This window comes from Vigna radiata, chromosome 9, assembly GCF_000741045.1.
Source record: "Vigna radiata var. radiata cultivar VC1973A chromosome 9, Vradiata_ver6, whole genome shotgun sequence".
Lineage (NCBI taxonomy): Eukaryota > Viridiplantae > Streptophyta > Magnoliopsida > Fabales > Fabaceae > Vigna > Vigna radiata.
Window position 1 is genome coordinate 19,259,762 of NC_028359.1, and position 17,099 is coordinate 19,276,860.

The 17,099-nt window shown below is 33.0% G+C and overlaps 1 protein-coding gene across 1 annotated transcript; it reads left to right on the forward strand.

Annotated features, from left to right (window-relative positions):
- Positions 1 to 4,242: 4,242 nt before the first annotated feature.
- Positions 4,243 to 14,169, forward strand: LOC106774047 (AMP deaminase). Its single transcript, XM_014660859.2, has 19 exons — positions 4,243 to 4,821; positions 5,888 to 6,060; positions 6,342 to 6,546; positions 6,723 to 6,901; positions 6,988 to 7,039; positions 7,129 to 7,256; positions 7,340 to 7,519; positions 7,882 to 7,949; positions 8,034 to 8,176; positions 9,090 to 9,151; positions 10,176 to 10,289; positions 10,580 to 10,720; positions 11,134 to 11,286; positions 12,126 to 12,179; positions 12,256 to 12,366; positions 12,441 to 12,614; positions 12,753 to 12,833; positions 13,402 to 13,500; positions 13,648 to 14,169. The coding sequence occupies exons 1-19, from the start codon at positions 4,464 to 4,466 to the stop codon at positions 13,714 to 13,716; spliced, it is 2,544 nt and encodes an 847-aa protein (XP_014516345.1). The 5' UTR covers positions 4,243 to 4,463; the 3' UTR covers positions 13,717 to 14,169.
- Positions 14,170 to 17,099: the final 2,930 nt, after the last annotated feature.

Consider the following 17,099-nt stretch of genomic DNA (forward strand, 5'->3'; position numbering starts at 1 on the left):
GGATGAAAAATATGAAATCCTATTTATTATTTTCTAATTAATAATTATGTAAAAATATTTATTAAAGTAAAAGAAAGATGCTTACATGTATGCTTACATGTATTTTCCAAGTTATAACACTTAACATAAATGTTCCTTTTCTTTGCAAAAATGCAATTTATTGTTGGATATTTAATTTTTTTTGTAAAACAGAAAGCCCATGGGCTGGCCCTGACCCACAGGACTTTGGGGCTTTTTAGCCCTGGGAGCTTTTTTAGTAAGGGGCATTTTTGGCCCTATGGACTTTTTTGGCCCCAACCCACATGGGCTAGGGCCAAGACCTATTATAGGGCCTATTTGACAACTCTAGTTAAGGGTTTATACATTTGAATACTCAAAATTGAAAATCAAACATTTTCGTGTAACAAAAATAGACAATAAAGAAAAATATTAAAAAAAAAATAGACACCATTAATGACTTCGGTTCAAAAACTAATCTCATTGAACTTGAAACTTCTAACAGAAGTTCTATTATATATTTTTTCTGAAAATTTTAATTGAAATTGTCACAGGGAATGATAATTTTTTATTAAGTATAATTAGCGTTAATCAAATTTAGTGTTCAGGTTAAGGACTTTAACATACAATCATCTGGTCCTACAACTTTACTTTCATAATCAAAAGTCGTTGATGGACATGACAACTTTTCCAAAACAAAGTCGTGTTTACAAATGACTTAACCTTGTAGGTAATTTTTTTTAAAGGTAACCTAAATGTTTATTTTTAAAATCAAATTGACCCTGTTGGTTAAAAAACCGTCAATCTAAATTGTTTTGCTTTCCACCCATTTGATTATCTAGACTGTGCATGTATGGCCTTTGCGTAATCATGTGGGACTTTCAATACACGAAGATAAACTTTAATCATGACTCTAATACCATATTAGAAATTAGGTTTAAGGTTTAATTCAATCTCGCAAAATTAGTTTATAAAATGAGGTTTACACCTCACTTATATATTATAATTTGACTTTATATCTAATCTATATGGGACTTATTTTTTTAATTTTCAATTTCTCTACTTATTTCAATAATAAATTTGACCACCGATTTCAAACCTTAAGTATCCTTTTCTTATTTTGTTTGAAACATCATAAGACATCAAAGACACAAGGAACAGAAAAACCGACATTTTAGATGACATTGCCTTTTTCAAACAACCTGCTCTCAAAACAAATTTATCTTTTAAGTGGTCTTAACCAATTCAGATATCACATGATCTTTTAATTTGTTAATAACCATGCATAATTAATAAAAAAAGTTATCTAATCAAATTAACATAATATTATCTATTTTAAAATAAATTATGTAAAATATATTCCTATTTAACTTTTACATTTTCTTATTTTACTGCTCCAGAATTCATTGGATTAAAATATTATTCAATTAATAAACTGACTTGACATAATCTTATCACATTTATTAGACCTATTTGTATAAGTTTCTTTTATTAAAATTCACTTTCGAAAATATAATCTTTTTATGTTTTTGTTTAAAATTTTTAAAATAATAAGTAGAATAGAATTATACATCTGGTTATAGTATTCAAATATTTGAAATAATTTCTCACACAATCAATTACTTTTAGAAAAGGAAGTGATTTTCCATTTTTTAAATCTTAAAAGAACGACATAACTATTTTATACCATAATCACTTATGTGTGTTAATCTTAAATACACTAATTCAAATTCACATAAATTACTCTAAAAAAATCTTGCTAAGAATAAATATGAATGCCCCTGTGTATTTTAAGCTCAGTCTTAGCCAAAACAAATATGACAACATGATTTTAAAGTCCAAAAGTATACATCTAAAATCAAGTTTAAATTTTTTTTTTCTGGTGTATTACTTAATAAGTAATTATTAAAAAAATAATTATCATCGCTTATAATGGTTTGTGATTATTTTGGAAAAAATCATGTATATTGATTAATTTATTAATTTTTTAATTAATCATAAATAAGGGATAAATACTTTTATATATATATCATTAATGTATTAAATAAATATCTTTTAATTTTCTTACGAATATTCTAAGGAATAATCGCTTAATTAAAATGAGTAATACATAACTAATAATATTCACCAAATAGTTTCCAAAGTTTGTTCCACGAATATCCAAAAGAACAATCTCTGCAGGGTAGCTTTCAAATAAATAAAGAAAAGAGTATAAAGCTGTTATAGACTCATATTCATTTTTTTTATAACAACCACTTCCATGATATTAGTAGAACTGAACTCGGATCACTAAAATTAGCTTGGAGAATTTGTGTTTTGCAAATGAAAAAAAAATGATGATGATAAGTTTTCTGACATTAATTAAAAAAAATAAAATAATTTTGATGAAATAAAAAGAAACATGTTTCGCTTTATTTTATAGTAATTTTTTACATTATTTCTAAAATAAAAAAAGTCTAAATATGCTTTTATCTTTGTAATATTGTAAACTTTTAATTTTTACTTTATGATAGTAAAAATTTAACTTCATATTTAGTCCTATATTTTCTTAAAATTATACAAATTTGATTTACTGTTAATATAAGCTATTCGTTAATAACAAAATGTATACCTAAATTCCAACGGTCAATTTCACAGACTGAAGAAATGTAATTAAATATTCAATTTTCATAAGAATCAATATTAAACATTCCTAAAATTACGAGGACTAAAGTAGGATAATACATTCCCTTTTATTTTCTGGTAAGTATCTTTTACTTCTTAGTTTACAAGGTAAATAAAATTGATTAACAAAAATTTAGATTAAAAATAACCAATTAAATCGATTATAGAATATGATTAGAAAAATATGTCTACAAGGTATATAAAATTGATTAACAGAAATTTATATTAAAAGTAATCTATTAAGTCGATTATAAAATATGATTAGAAAAATATGTCTACATCATAATCGCAGTTACGGTATATCTTGTTAAAGATATAAAATAATCAAGAATATGTTATTGAAAATATTGATAAGCAGAAGATAAAATAATTAAAGGATAATCAAGAATATTTATTTAAAAATATTTAGCAACTAATAAGTTGTTTATATAGACTTATTATAAATAGAGAGTCAGGGTCACAAGCGAGTACCTACCCATCAAACTCCATTTACATTCTACTCATGCTTTACTCATATTTCACTACTCTGAAAATACAGTGATGTGGTTCAGACTATCTAGACATTCGCAAATAAAAAAGACACGTCAAAAAATGTTAGTATTTCGGTGTCACAAAATATCTTCCGAAATAATATGTTTATTAATTAATTAAATAAATTTTTTGCTCTTCTAAATGTGTAAATTTAGCTATGATACTTAATAATTTTGTCTTCTGTATTACAGTAGAGGATAACATTTTATTTATACATTGATTTTTACTGTTATTTCTTAAATTCCATGTTAGTATTTTAGTGGCGAACTAGGATACATATTTATTTGTATTTTTTTTCCTGTAGTTGAACTTTAAGTCGATCTTTATATCTTTGTGTTTCGCTATTAAATATGAAATCTTAAATAAACAACGATGTAACGGAAATATAACTGGGAAATATAATGTTATTGATGTGAAATTATAACACACCTCCTTTTATTTTTATATATATATTTATATATATATATATTTATTTATTTATTTAAGTAAGATAGATATTAATGAATAATCTGATAATAAATCAAATAATATGTCATAAAATAATATAAAAAATATTTTAATAGAATTTTAATTAAAAAGGCTGACATGACGATTTAATATAAAATTTGATGCCGACCAAGATATGAGGAAAACCTAGTCATACATATAATTCAGCAAATTGAGTTTTGTGAAGTAGACGTATGTAAATTGTGGAACTTATATGTACAATACACTAACGTTCCCCCACGTCCGTGCTGGCTATATAAGAAAAAAAGTTATTTAAGGTATTATTAATTAATTTGTAAAAATCACGGTGAAAAAGTTATTTGGACGGAAAAAGTGGCTGGAAGTGAGGTTATCTTTTTGGTTGGTTTGGTGATTTTTAAACTATTCCCCCACAGGAGCAAAAAGCTGAAAGTGAAATTTGCGAAGAAACAAATGGAAAGCGCTTAAGTTTTTAAAACTACTCCTAATAATTACATCTCTCTCTCTCTGTATATCTGATTTGCATAGAAAGAGAGAGAGAAAGAGTAAGAGTAAGAGAGAGAGGGTATCCATCCATCCACGTCGTCTGTGTCGCGTCTTTTGTGTATAAATAGCAGAGAGCGAGCCAATACCTGCTTTCATTTAACAGAGAGTTCGCCCAGTGCCTTCACACTTTTCACTCACTGTATAGAGTAGGGTTTTTCGTTATCCCCTTTTATCTTCTTCTCTCTTCACAACGTACACGTTATCGTATTCTGGTTTTCTGTTATAGAGAGAGAAACCCGGCGGAGAGAGACAGATTGATCATGGACGCACACGCCGTGCATTTGGCCTTGGCGGCGCTCGTCGGAGCCTCCGTCGTGGCCGTGTCGGCGTACTACATGCACCGCAGGACGCTCGCGCAGCTGCTGGAGTTCGCGCGGACGGTCGAGCGTGAGGCTGAGGGCGGCGGCGCTTCGGACGCCGAATCACCGCCGGCGCATTTGAAGAAGCGCCGGGGAACCTCGAGGAGGAGGGGAAACGGAGGGTACAGGCGCGGCTCGGCGTCGTTGCCTGATGTCACCTTGATCTCCGGCGGGTTTGACGGGGACGAGAAGCGGAACGGAACGGTGCACGTCGATGGGATTCCGCCGGGGCTGCCGCGGCTGCACACGCTCCGTGAAGGTATGGTTGTGGTGAAACTTTTCAGGTCTAATCGATGATTATTTGTGATTTGGTGGATTTTGATGTTTGTTGAGATTGTTGAGTTGAGCTGTGTCATGGTACTTATTTGGTGTTGGATTGTGTTTGTTCGTGCTCAGTGTGGAGAACTTCTAATTAAGGAGTGTGGAAATTTTTCCTGTTTGCGATGAAATGGGGAATTAAGTCAATTTGAAATGCATTAGAAGGAATTGATTCCGGGGTTTCTTTTTCCATAGTGTGTTTTATAATTGGTACTAGTTTTGGTTTGTTTCGGTTCTGTCATATATGACTTACAGAAAAATTCACATGACCAGGGAAAGGATTATAAATAATTTTTAGTTGGGAAGAAAATAAGACGGGAGAAGTGAGGATGTTGCAGGACGGAGACGAGTCTCTTCGTAAGAATTCAGGAAACTGGAGTTTAAGGACCTGAGCTTCTTTACCTATTTTCGCCTCTTATTATCAGAAATTTATATTTCAATGAGTTTTCTTGATTTCAGTTCATTTCTTTTGTCTTTTGGAGTGAGGCAGATGGCGTCGACCAATACATTTGATATGATTTAACGGCTGAACTCGTTATTGTTCCCTAAAACACTTAAATAATTTGTCCACCTGGAATAATTTAGTTGATCAGTCTTCCTGGACTCGTCTCCCTCTGCTAAACCAGCTAGGAATTAAATTATAAAGTATTGGATGATCATCATATCTTTTAGAAAATTGGTTTATTTATTTATTTATTTTTTCTTCAATTCTTATTGATATACCTTTGCAGTGTCCCCATAATTAAGTTATACTTTAAATTCATTTGAATTTCATCCGTGGAATGGTTCTTACGGAAAATGTTGCATTAGACTGCACATCTTTCTGATGCCCTTACGGGCACATGTATAGGCAATGAATCATTCAGGTTTTTAATCTATGGAAAGGTTTTATGGCAATTGTCGGATTATACTGCTCATCTTTATGATGACCTGCATATGTACGGCCAATGTCTGCTTGAAAGTGTTCATCTTAATGTTTTTCATGACTTTAGATATGTTTCTAACAGGAAAGTCGACACAATCTGGTTCCTTTAAGAGAAGCCTTTTAAGACCAACTTCTCCCAAGTCCCCTGTTGCAAGTGTTAGTGCCTTTGAAAGTGTAGAAGAATCAGATGACGAAGATAACATGACAGACAAAGATAAATTGGATACTTCATATCTGCACACAAATGGGAATGTTGTAAGGGTGTAATGCACTTGTTAAATTAATTCTATCATTCATTCTATTCTACATAAAGAAGAGGTTTACTTTTGACATGACAAGTAACTTTCTGTGTTTCTATTTCTCTACTTTCTTAATGCCTCCTTGCCCTTGGTGTACAACCGAGCGCTTGGAATTAATCTAGCCTTTTCTCATTGCACTTTCACTATGCTTTGATCATTGCATGATGCAGTGTTGTATATACTAAATTAAAAAACTCAAAGGATATTTGAGTTTAAACTGAAATCGTCTATATGTAGGGGCCAGAAGGTAAAATCCCGTTTGAGGCTTTACCTAATCATGTTAATGCTAATGGAGAGCAGATGGCAATTGCTCCAAGTATGATCCGTTCTCATAGTGTTTCGGGTGACCTGCATGGTGTGCAGCCTGATCCAATAGCAGCTGACATTCTGAGGAAAGAGCCAGAGCATGAAACTTTCACAAGATTGAAAATTACTCCTATTGGTATGAACTGTGACATGTTGCTGTTACTCATTCTCTTACCTGCAAATAAAATGCTTTGAATGAGTTTTATCGTGGGATGTATATAACCCAGCTCCTCCAAACACTTATTGGATGACAATATTTGCATATTTGGAATGTCATGTAGTAAACTGTAATTGTTATATTTTTCTGTTTAGAGACTCCATCACCTGATGAAGTTGAAGCTTATGTGGTTCTTCAAGAATGCCTTGAAATGAGAAAACGATATATTTTTAGAGAAGCCATTGCTCCCTGGGATAAAGAAGTTATATCTGACCCTAGTACACCCAAGCCTAACCCAGATCCATTTTTGTACACTTCTGAAGGAAAGTCTGACGTAAGTTTTCTCCCCATCTTTGGAAACTTGGATATCCCTATTTTATATGCTGTGATTAAATTAGTTATATTTCTTTTATGCTACAGCATTACTTTGAAATGCAAGATGGGGTAATTCATGTATATCCAAACAGAGAAGGTAAGTAAGAAAGGAATTTGTTATTGACAAACATAATAATTGTATCATCGCTCAAGGTGGGATCTTATGCATGCTTTCTATTACCCCAGAAACCGAAGAGCTTTTTCCTGTTGCTGATGCAACTACATTTTTCACTGATCTTCATCACATACTTCGAGTCATAGCAGCAGGGAATATAAGAACTTTATGCCATCACAGGCTCAATCTTCTTGAACAAGTAAATCTCTAATTTATTGAATGAGTGACAAACTATGGCATACAAGAAGCAATTGTTGTTTGACAATTTCTGTATGTTTTCAGAAATTCAATCTTCATTTGATGCTAAATGCGGATAGAGAATTTCTTGCTCAGAAAAGTGCTCCACATCGGGACTTCTATAATGTTAGAAAAGTTGATACTCATGTCCACCATTCAGCATGCATGAATCAGAAGCATCTTTTAAGATTCATAAAGTCAAAGCTGAGAAAAGAGCCTGATGAGGTGATAATTTGAATCTTTGTTGTTGTGATGTAAACATACATTGCAGCAGTTTTTTTTTTTTTTTTTTTCTTTCTCTGATCTTATCATTGAACTGTAAGGCAGAAGAGATAGAGCCCATATTGGCTTTTTCTAACTAAATAAACTTGTAAATGAAACTGTAGGTGTAGTTTAGTGTATAATCGTACTATAACCTATTACCTATGAAGAGATCAGAATATTTTACTGATATGTTTAAAATGATTGGCTTATTGTCATCACTTTTTCGTGATGCATTGTCTTACTTTTTTAACTTACGGTATGTGGATTATATTTTATGAACCTTATATGCAGTGAATACTCATATTATGCAAACTCTTGATCAGGTTGTAATATTTCGTGATGGTACATATCTAACCTTGAAGGAGGTCTTCAAGAGTTTGGATTTAACTGGGTAATTTGATTTTTTATTATATATTTATAACTGGATTGCTGTATGTTTCAGGACTTAATCTTGTTTTATATCTCTTTTTAACAGGTATGATCTCAATGTTGACCTTTTGGACGTTCATGCTGACAAGAGCACTTTTCATCGCTTTGATAAGTTTAATCTTAAATACAATCCTTGTGGTCAAAGTAGGCTCAGGGAGATATTTCTAAAACAGGACAATCTCATTCAAGGTAAACATATTTTTGGTGTAACTGTCCTATCACACCTAAGTTTTTACTTTTTTATCACATTCAAACTGGAAGAACTATCCTATGGGTTTGTGCAGTCTTTTTTCTTTATACAATCTACTAAACAGTTTTGAATGAGTCCCTGAATACCCCTAAAGCACTCATATATATTCTATGTAGAAAGGTTCCTGCACAAGCCGAGTGGTTTAATATGCACTGGTTTGTTGTGCAGAAGTTATGTTGGTATAATAAGGTATTTTTCCATACATCTATGTTGTGAAATCCTTGGTTGAACTAATTTTTAAACAAGGATATGCGCTATTTTTGTGGGTTGTACATATATTGATATAGGCATTGAAGTGAAATTTGAACATATGATTGAGTGGGTCTCTTGTTCAATGATTTTCTTTGATCTAAGGAATATTTTTATTATTGTTGTATATACAATCTTTTAATGACATTGGAACATTTTGATTCTTGAAGAGACAAGTTTGGATTTTTTAAGACAAGTTATACCTGCAGTGGTTGATGGTATATTAAAATTAAGGTTGGGTGATTGGTAGCAGATGAAGTGAAGAGGCATAATTTTAAAATGTAGTGGGATCCACTGCACTATTTTTCATCTGTTCTACTTATCTCTCTCTTCATCTATTCTTCAGTTTGCTTAATCCAAACACTTTTAATTCTCATCTATCTCCTCTGAAGTAAGGTTATTAATTTGGAATTTCAAATAGCCCTGGTCATCTTTGAAAACAATTTTACAGTTTTATTATAAGCCATTACTAATTTCGCCTGGGGATTAATGAAGACAAAAAAAATCCTTAAGATGACTGACCTCAGATTATTATCAAATTTTTTAGTGTTTATATTTGTTAGTTGCTTTCAACATCTAAGCATTTTCACTTGTTTTTACTAGGTCGTTTTCTTGGTGAGGTGACTAAGCAAGTGTTTTCAGATCTTGCTGCCAGTAAATATCAGGTGTTTTCTTGAGTCCTTGCATATTTTCTATATAATCTCACATATACATTTTTCTATTAAGTCGGTGATGTAAGACAGTCTTGGAGTGCTTCTCTGGGCAATATATTGTCATATTCTAAAATACTCCCTAGGGGTGCTTATCTTTTTTAATACTGTTTGATTGTCGGTATTCAATATCATACTTTTAATAAGCTATACTGTCTCAAATATCTGCCCCACATGTTATTTATGGATGTAAAACAGCCAAATACCATATCTTGGAATAAGACTACAATATAATAACTAAATAACATAATGCTACTAATAATCTCCTTGAAAACTTTGATGACCAAACATTAACCCTAATTCAATTAGCTAAGTTGTATTGTAAAATCTGCATCCTTTCCCTCAAGTGATGGAAAGATTCAATGAAGTCATATACTGACTAAGAGGAAAAGCATCTGCAATGACGCAGGTTCTCTACTTCCAAGGTATTAACAACGTAAAGAAGTGGGTGAGTTGTCATTCTAATAAACCAATAGTTCATGATGACTGAGGGACACTAGCAAATTTTATATGCGTATCCCCATATATATGTTTGTTAAGTAGAGAAACTTAGGGGTTTTAAACAACTGGAGATAACAAAGACACCTGAAATTGGCTGCCAGTGTATTTTCTTAGATCCTTCTCGTAAAAAATGGGAATTTACAGTAATATCACCTGACAGATGTAGTTGCAACGGTTCCAATATGGGTGATTATTCAATTATGGGTTTGACTGCGCCCTGGATTGAGGTGTTGGGTGAATGTTTGCACGACTGCTTACCATAACATAAACATTGACACTGAGACTGATGATCCCTACACTGCATCGCACTATATGCTTTTCAATTACTATTACCGAATGGAGCAAGAATGTTTATAACTATGAGACCCTATGTTGACCACTTGTTGGCAATAAATTACCATTTCTTTACTGTTTCTTTTATATGCTTATCCCCATTAGATGTTTGTTAACTTGTCTTTCTGTTCCTAATTATTCACAGATGGCCGAATATAGAATATCAATATATGGTAGGAAGCAAAGTGAGTGGGACCAACTTGCCAGTTGGATAGTTAATAATGATTTGTACAGTGAGAATGTTGTTTGGTTGATTCAGGTATGCTTTATTTATTTTTCTAGAACAAAAATTAGTTTTAATTTTCATGTATTTTAACGATGTATTACTTCTGTTGTTTTCCTCTGTAAATTAGTTCTCTAAGCAATTGCCAATTAAACACTTTTTACCATCATATTATAAGAATCTGCACAATGTTCCTAATGTATCAATCTTGGGACTGCCAAATATCTAGTGAAATTAGGGGAACCTTTCCTGCTTCCCATTTATGGCTTCATTTGCAGGCCGATTGCTGTTAGCAATTTAATAATAGTTCTTATAATGTCTTGCAGCTTCCGCGGTTGTACAATGTGTACAAAGAAATGGGAATTGTGACATCATTCCAGAACATGCTTGACAATATTTTTATTCCACTTTTTGAGGTTACTGTCGACCCAGATTCACATCCCCAGCTGCATGTTTTCTTGAAACAGGTGTGCTCCTCATCTACGTTAACTTTTTTAAGTAAACAAAATTTTGAAGATGATTGGTCTTTAATAAATATTTCAAAAGGGTACTTCATTTTTCTAAGTCAAGTTATCCTTGAAAAGGAACCAACTTGATATTTTGATGTATTCATCATTGGAGGACTGCAATTGGCTTTAACTCTACTTGGGAAATTGCAGAACTTCTGCCAATTTATAGTTGGTTACTGGTGTTGAGTGCTTGCAGAAGTTGATTTTGCAGTAGAGTCCTTGGTTCAGCTTAGTCCTAGAGAAATTGTTGCTTATTTTTCAAAAGCTCTCGCAAAGCTCAAAGAAACAAGTGATTATTTCTCTGTGATAACCTGAACCAAACATATGCTTATTCCAGTACTACATGGTATTCATTCTCTTGGCTTCTTTAGGTTGTTGGGTTGGATTTGGTGGATGATGAAAGCAAACCTGAAAGACGGCCCACAAAACACATGCCCACACCTGAACAATGGACTAATGTGTTCAATCCGGCTTTTTCATACTATGTCTATTACTGTTATGCAAATCTTTACACCTTAAACAAGGTATGCAACTTATCTCCACAATATGTATCATTTTGGGTGCCTATTAACTCTTTCACGAAGAAAACAAATTTGTTTTAACTAAAAGGATAAGCTGTGTTGCATATTTCTAAAGCTGTTTATGGGTAGAATTAAGATATAATTAAATTCAAATCCACCACATTTAAATAGGTTGGTATGATTCACTTTTAAAATCTTTGCGGCTACTTCAAACCACACAAATCTAGTTGAGATTGATTTGGTTTGAGTTTTCAGGTTAAGATAGAGAAATTATCATAAGCTTTTTTATAATTTTCCTCAAATGATCTTGATATCTTATTAATCTCTATCCTAGGTATGGTATATGAGTTGGATTGTAGACATGGCCAAATAAATGTGGTCACAAAAAATAAGCTAAAACTGAATGAAAAATACAAGAGTAGATGAGAGATCTAGAAAAGTTTGAAATATAATTTCAATATTTTAGGAAAAAAGGTTAATCGGGCAAATGGATTAGTTGTGGATTAAATTGAAAACTAAATTGATCAATTGGTATTGTTCACGTTTGAGGTAAAAACAATTAGCAAGGCTACTTTAAGCGGATTTAATTAATTTGATTTGCATTTTCAAGTTAATCAGATCAATCTCATCCAATAATACTTCTACTACATATTTCTCAAATAATGTTAATTCCACCGCTGTTGTTTCTTAATATAGTCATGTCATTATCCATTTCTCTAGTTACTTTAGAGTACCTTGAATATGTATTCCAAGATTTTTCTTCTATTTCTTCATATGTATTTGAAATTTTTGGCTTTGTTTTGACACAACAAAGTTAACCTACTAATACAAGTATTTCTCAGCTTCGTGAATCAAAGGGAATGACAACAATCAAATTCCGTCCACATTCTGGAGAGGTATATATTTGAAAACATATTCTGCCTAGTTCATAAATGTTCTGAGTATATATCTAAGGCGTCATATTGGATGTAGGCTGGTGATATCGACCATCTTGCAGCAACCTTTCTCACTGCTCACAACATTGCTCATGGAATCAATTTGAAAAAATCTCCTGTGCTTCAATATTTATATTATTTAGCCCAGGTATGATATTTTTTCCAATTGATTACTTGGTTGTGATATTTGCGGCTGCTAACTAGTTGAATATCTTTTGTTAGATTGGGCTGGCAATGTCTCCTTTAAGCAATAACTCCCTATTCTTAGACTACCATCGGAATCCTTTCCCCATGTTCTTCTTACGGGGTCTGAATGTGTCGCTTTCTACTGATGATCCTCTCCAAATTCACTTGACAAAGGAACCATTGGTTGAAGAATATAGTATAGCTGCTTCTGTGAGCTCTCTCTCTCTCTCTCTCTCTCTCTCTCTCTCTCTTTATATATATATATATATATATATACACACACACACACACACATACATGCAGCATATAAACAGACAGTGCTTACAGCCAGGAAATAATTCTTTACAGGTGTGGAAGTTGAGCTCCTGTGATTTATGTGAGATAGCCAGGAATTCGGTATATCAATCGGGTTTTTCGCATGCTTTAAAGGTACATTTCTTATTCAAAATTCTCGTGAATTACATTATTTACACCCTTAAAGTCATAATTTTTTATTCTTAGCCTGACAAATATTCAGGGAAACCCTTTAGAGTTGTCATATATCACCCAATATGATTTACTGAACTCCGCTATGTTTCAGTATTTATTTAGTTTGAGTGTTTTTATTACATAATTTAGACACATGTTCCGCAGAAAAAAATTAAAAGTTCATCAATCTCCTGTAAACTGTTTATTTAAATATAGGGCACAATGTATGTGGGTCAGTGAGCTCCATATATAGAAGTGTTCATGGGTTGGATTTGGTTTCTTAGACTGAGTCTGAGGCTGAAACTTGCTTGTGTAAAAGTTGTTTAGTGTCTATGTGTCTTTTTTTCATTCTTTATTTTTTTATTAAGCATATAAAATAAATTAAAATTATAAATATGTTATATTAATGGATTTATTACACGAATCATTCATATACTTCCTCAAAGTTTGTTAAGATGTTTTATACAAATACAGATCTCGTACTCTTTACATGATTAGTATTTTATAACTGATCGGTATCTTGTTTCAGTCACATTGGATTGGTAAGGAATACTACAAGAGAGGGCCAAATGGAAATGATATTCAGAGAACAAACGTTCCTCACATACGGTTGGAATTCCGTGATACGGTATGAACTATTTATGGTTAACTTGTTTATATATAGCTGCCAAATTTTCCCTCGGTTTTAAGTTAAAATTAGTTTAAAATTTTCTTCGCGTATTCTTTTCCTGAATATATGATCTGGAGAATCACACGGTATGAGTACTCTTTACAGATTTGGAAGGAGGAGATGCAACAGGTTTATCTGGGCAAAGCAATCATTCCTGAAGAAGTAGAGAAATAAGATATGAGAGGCAGGGTAGGTAGAAAGAAAACTCAAACCCATGTTGCATCAGAGATATTCTAAGGCCGAAGACATTATAACACTGGTGGGATGATACGAACCAGATACATACTATAGAGAATCATCAATATGGCTGAGCTTGAGCATCGAGCAATGTTTACAGCTACAAATCAACGGACCCCTGCGAATTTTTTTGCTTGTATGATTTTGGGTTAGTAATAAATGCATGCTTCAAGCAAGTTCGTGCCTGTTTGTGTTAGAATGTAAGCTATGATCCTTGGAAAGGGGGACATTCATCTCCCAAAATTTTGATTCGCAATGTTTATCCATATATATAGGGCACTCTTGTCGAAACTTGAAGGACGGTTTCCCAATTCCTTTTATCTTAACATTATCATTTACAATGCGATGGGAGATCTATATATAATTCAAAGTTTTCCCCTCCTTTTGACATTTGCTCAATTAACAGAAATTAAGTAATTAAAAATGAGTAGTGGGATGACAACTTGTATCAAGTATTATCCATTATGAATATTGTTCTTAACTCATGGTTAATTTAAGGTTACATACTTATTATGCACTTTATAAATCAATACATTATCTCCCAATTCCCCTTTTTTCTTCTTTACCTCTGAGTGCCTGATTAGCTTCGGACCTACCACCAAATCTCTGTAGTGCAAGGAAGCGAGCTGGGTCCCAAGCTCACTGTTCCTTTGTTACTCATGTTAGTATCTCGCACTGACCTTACTGCCAAAATCACCCCAACCCTTGAGAGCAAGAGCTATTGGCCATCGACGATTTTTGTCATCATCTCCTCTATTTACCATCAATATGCTTTGGAGTGGCCTTATGATGTTTAGAGTTGGGAGTCTCTTTTGTTGGAATGGTATATAACTCCCTTGTTTCAATACTTCTGTGTAGAGAGTGAGTTTGTAGTGTATATTTATATCTAATTTGTCTTTAACAATTTGCCAGTAGTTAGTCACGTACTATGCTGACCACTAAATAATTAGAAACTCGTATGGAATACAATGAAAAAGAACATGGAAAATTTACAATGAAGAAAACATGGCAAATTCTCAAGAACTCACATAACCATGCGACAATCAATCCATGGATTAGTTTCTTGTCATTCGACTTTGATTGTTTGTTGGTAATTGTTACAAGTGAATTTTAAGACAATCAATCCTACAAAACCGGTTTATAAGATAAGGTTGTATTCATTTATATACTATGAATTGGTCTTATTTCTAATCGATGTGAGATTTCTAAAATCCCTCACGTCGAGGTATATACATCTCAAGCGTGGGATTAGACATTAATGGATGGTCCTCTAGCAGGTAGAACTATATACCCAACAAATAACAAATATTGCTAGGATATATTCTAACCATGGCTCTAATCATGACTCTCATACCATGTTGAATATAGTGAAAAACTATATTTGGGATTAATCTCCCTTGTGTTTAAATACACATATAAGGTTATTTATTTATAATAGAAGAAGTATGGACTAAACCTAAAATACAAATAAAAAATAATAACAAACTAACTAAAAGATAAAAGATAAATATAAAATAAAGATAATATATCTAACGCTCTCCCTCAAGCTGGTGCATACAAATCGTATGTATGAAGCTTGTTACAAATATAATCAATTCTCGGTCCCCATAAAGACTTAGTGAAAATATCTATTAATTAATCACTTGAATTGACAAATTCAGTCTTGATATCTCCAGATACAATCTTCTCTCGAATGAAATAACAATCAATTTCAATGTGTTTGGTCCTCTCATGAAAGACATGATTAGAACTAATATGAAGAGCATCCTGATTATCACATATAAGCTTCATTTGCGTGACATCTTCAAATTGTAACTCTCTAAGCAATTGTTTAAGCCAAACAAGTTCACAAGTGGCTGAAGCCATAGCTCTATATTCTACTTCTGCACTAGATTTTGCCACAACATTTTGTTTCTTGCTTTTCCAAGATATCAAGTTACCACCAATGGAGACAATATTTAGATGTAGATCTTTTATCAGAAGGAGATCCTGCACACTCAACATCAGAATAACAAACCACTCTTGTATGGTTACTAGAACCATATAACAACCCTTTTCCAAGAGATCCTTTAATGTACTTTAATATATGAATAATTGCATTCCAATTATCTTCACATGGGGAATTAAGGAATTGGCTTACCACATTAACTACAAAGGAAATATCACGACGAGTAACTGTAAGATAATTCAATTTTCCAACTAGTCTTCTATATTTCTCAGGATCGGACATAGGCTCCCCCTGTTTTGGTAGAAGTTTAATATTAAGATCCATGGGTGTGTCCACAGGTTTTGAATTCATCAACCCAGTTTCCTCCAAAATATCTAGTGCATATTTGCTTTGAGATATAACAATACCATCGTTGGATTGATAGCACTGTTGGGTCTATCGAAGGAAGGGGTTCACCGGGGAGACACAAACATCATGAGATCTAAGCCCAACTATATAAAGGATTGAAACCACTCTTACCCAAAACCTTAAGGCAATGGGTTAATGGGTCTTTCATTTTTATATAGTGCTCTACTTTCTCATTTCTATCCAATGTGGGACATAGACTCACACTTGGATTCCCAACAATCTCCCCTCAAGGCTAAGTCCCTTCCACATAGGTACACTCCCCCTCCAGCGGAAGCATTCCCAACTAACCACAACCACGAGTAGCCCTTTCTAAACTCGTATCTTAACGGAACTTACTTACCTGAATACCCTTTTGAAGACTTTTGGTATAGGGATCATTATACTCGTCTCAACCAGTCACCAAGACAAACCATCGACTCTGATACCATGTTAGAAGTGGACTTCAAGCCTAACTTAACCCCACAAAACCCACTTTCTAATAGTAATGATTGAAGCACCCAAAGACATGTCGAAAAATTTCTCGATGGTTCTAATTGCAATTTCCTTTGGAAAATGGAATTATTTTGATGTTCACTATGGGATTAACAAGCACTCAAACTCATATGATGACTACATGAAATATGAGGAACATCATTATATTAAAGGAAGCATTAGACGAACAATAAATAGATCTATGGAGATGATGAAAGAGTATACAAAGACAAATGGAGACTGTGTAAAGAAAATATGTGGGTGAGTTGAAAGCCTTACGCGAAGAAAACACGTTAATCAAGTGGGAATGAGGAATAAGGGAGTTGGTACCTTCCACTCCCACCTAGCCTGAACCAACCAAGCAATCGCGTAAAATAGTTCAAGAAAGCACCAATGGAAGTAAACATCTCCATCGTCTCGATCAGGTTTGACACATCCGAAATGCATTTGTTTAGTATTATGGAGTGTCTGACAATTGGCGAATGTTGTTGTT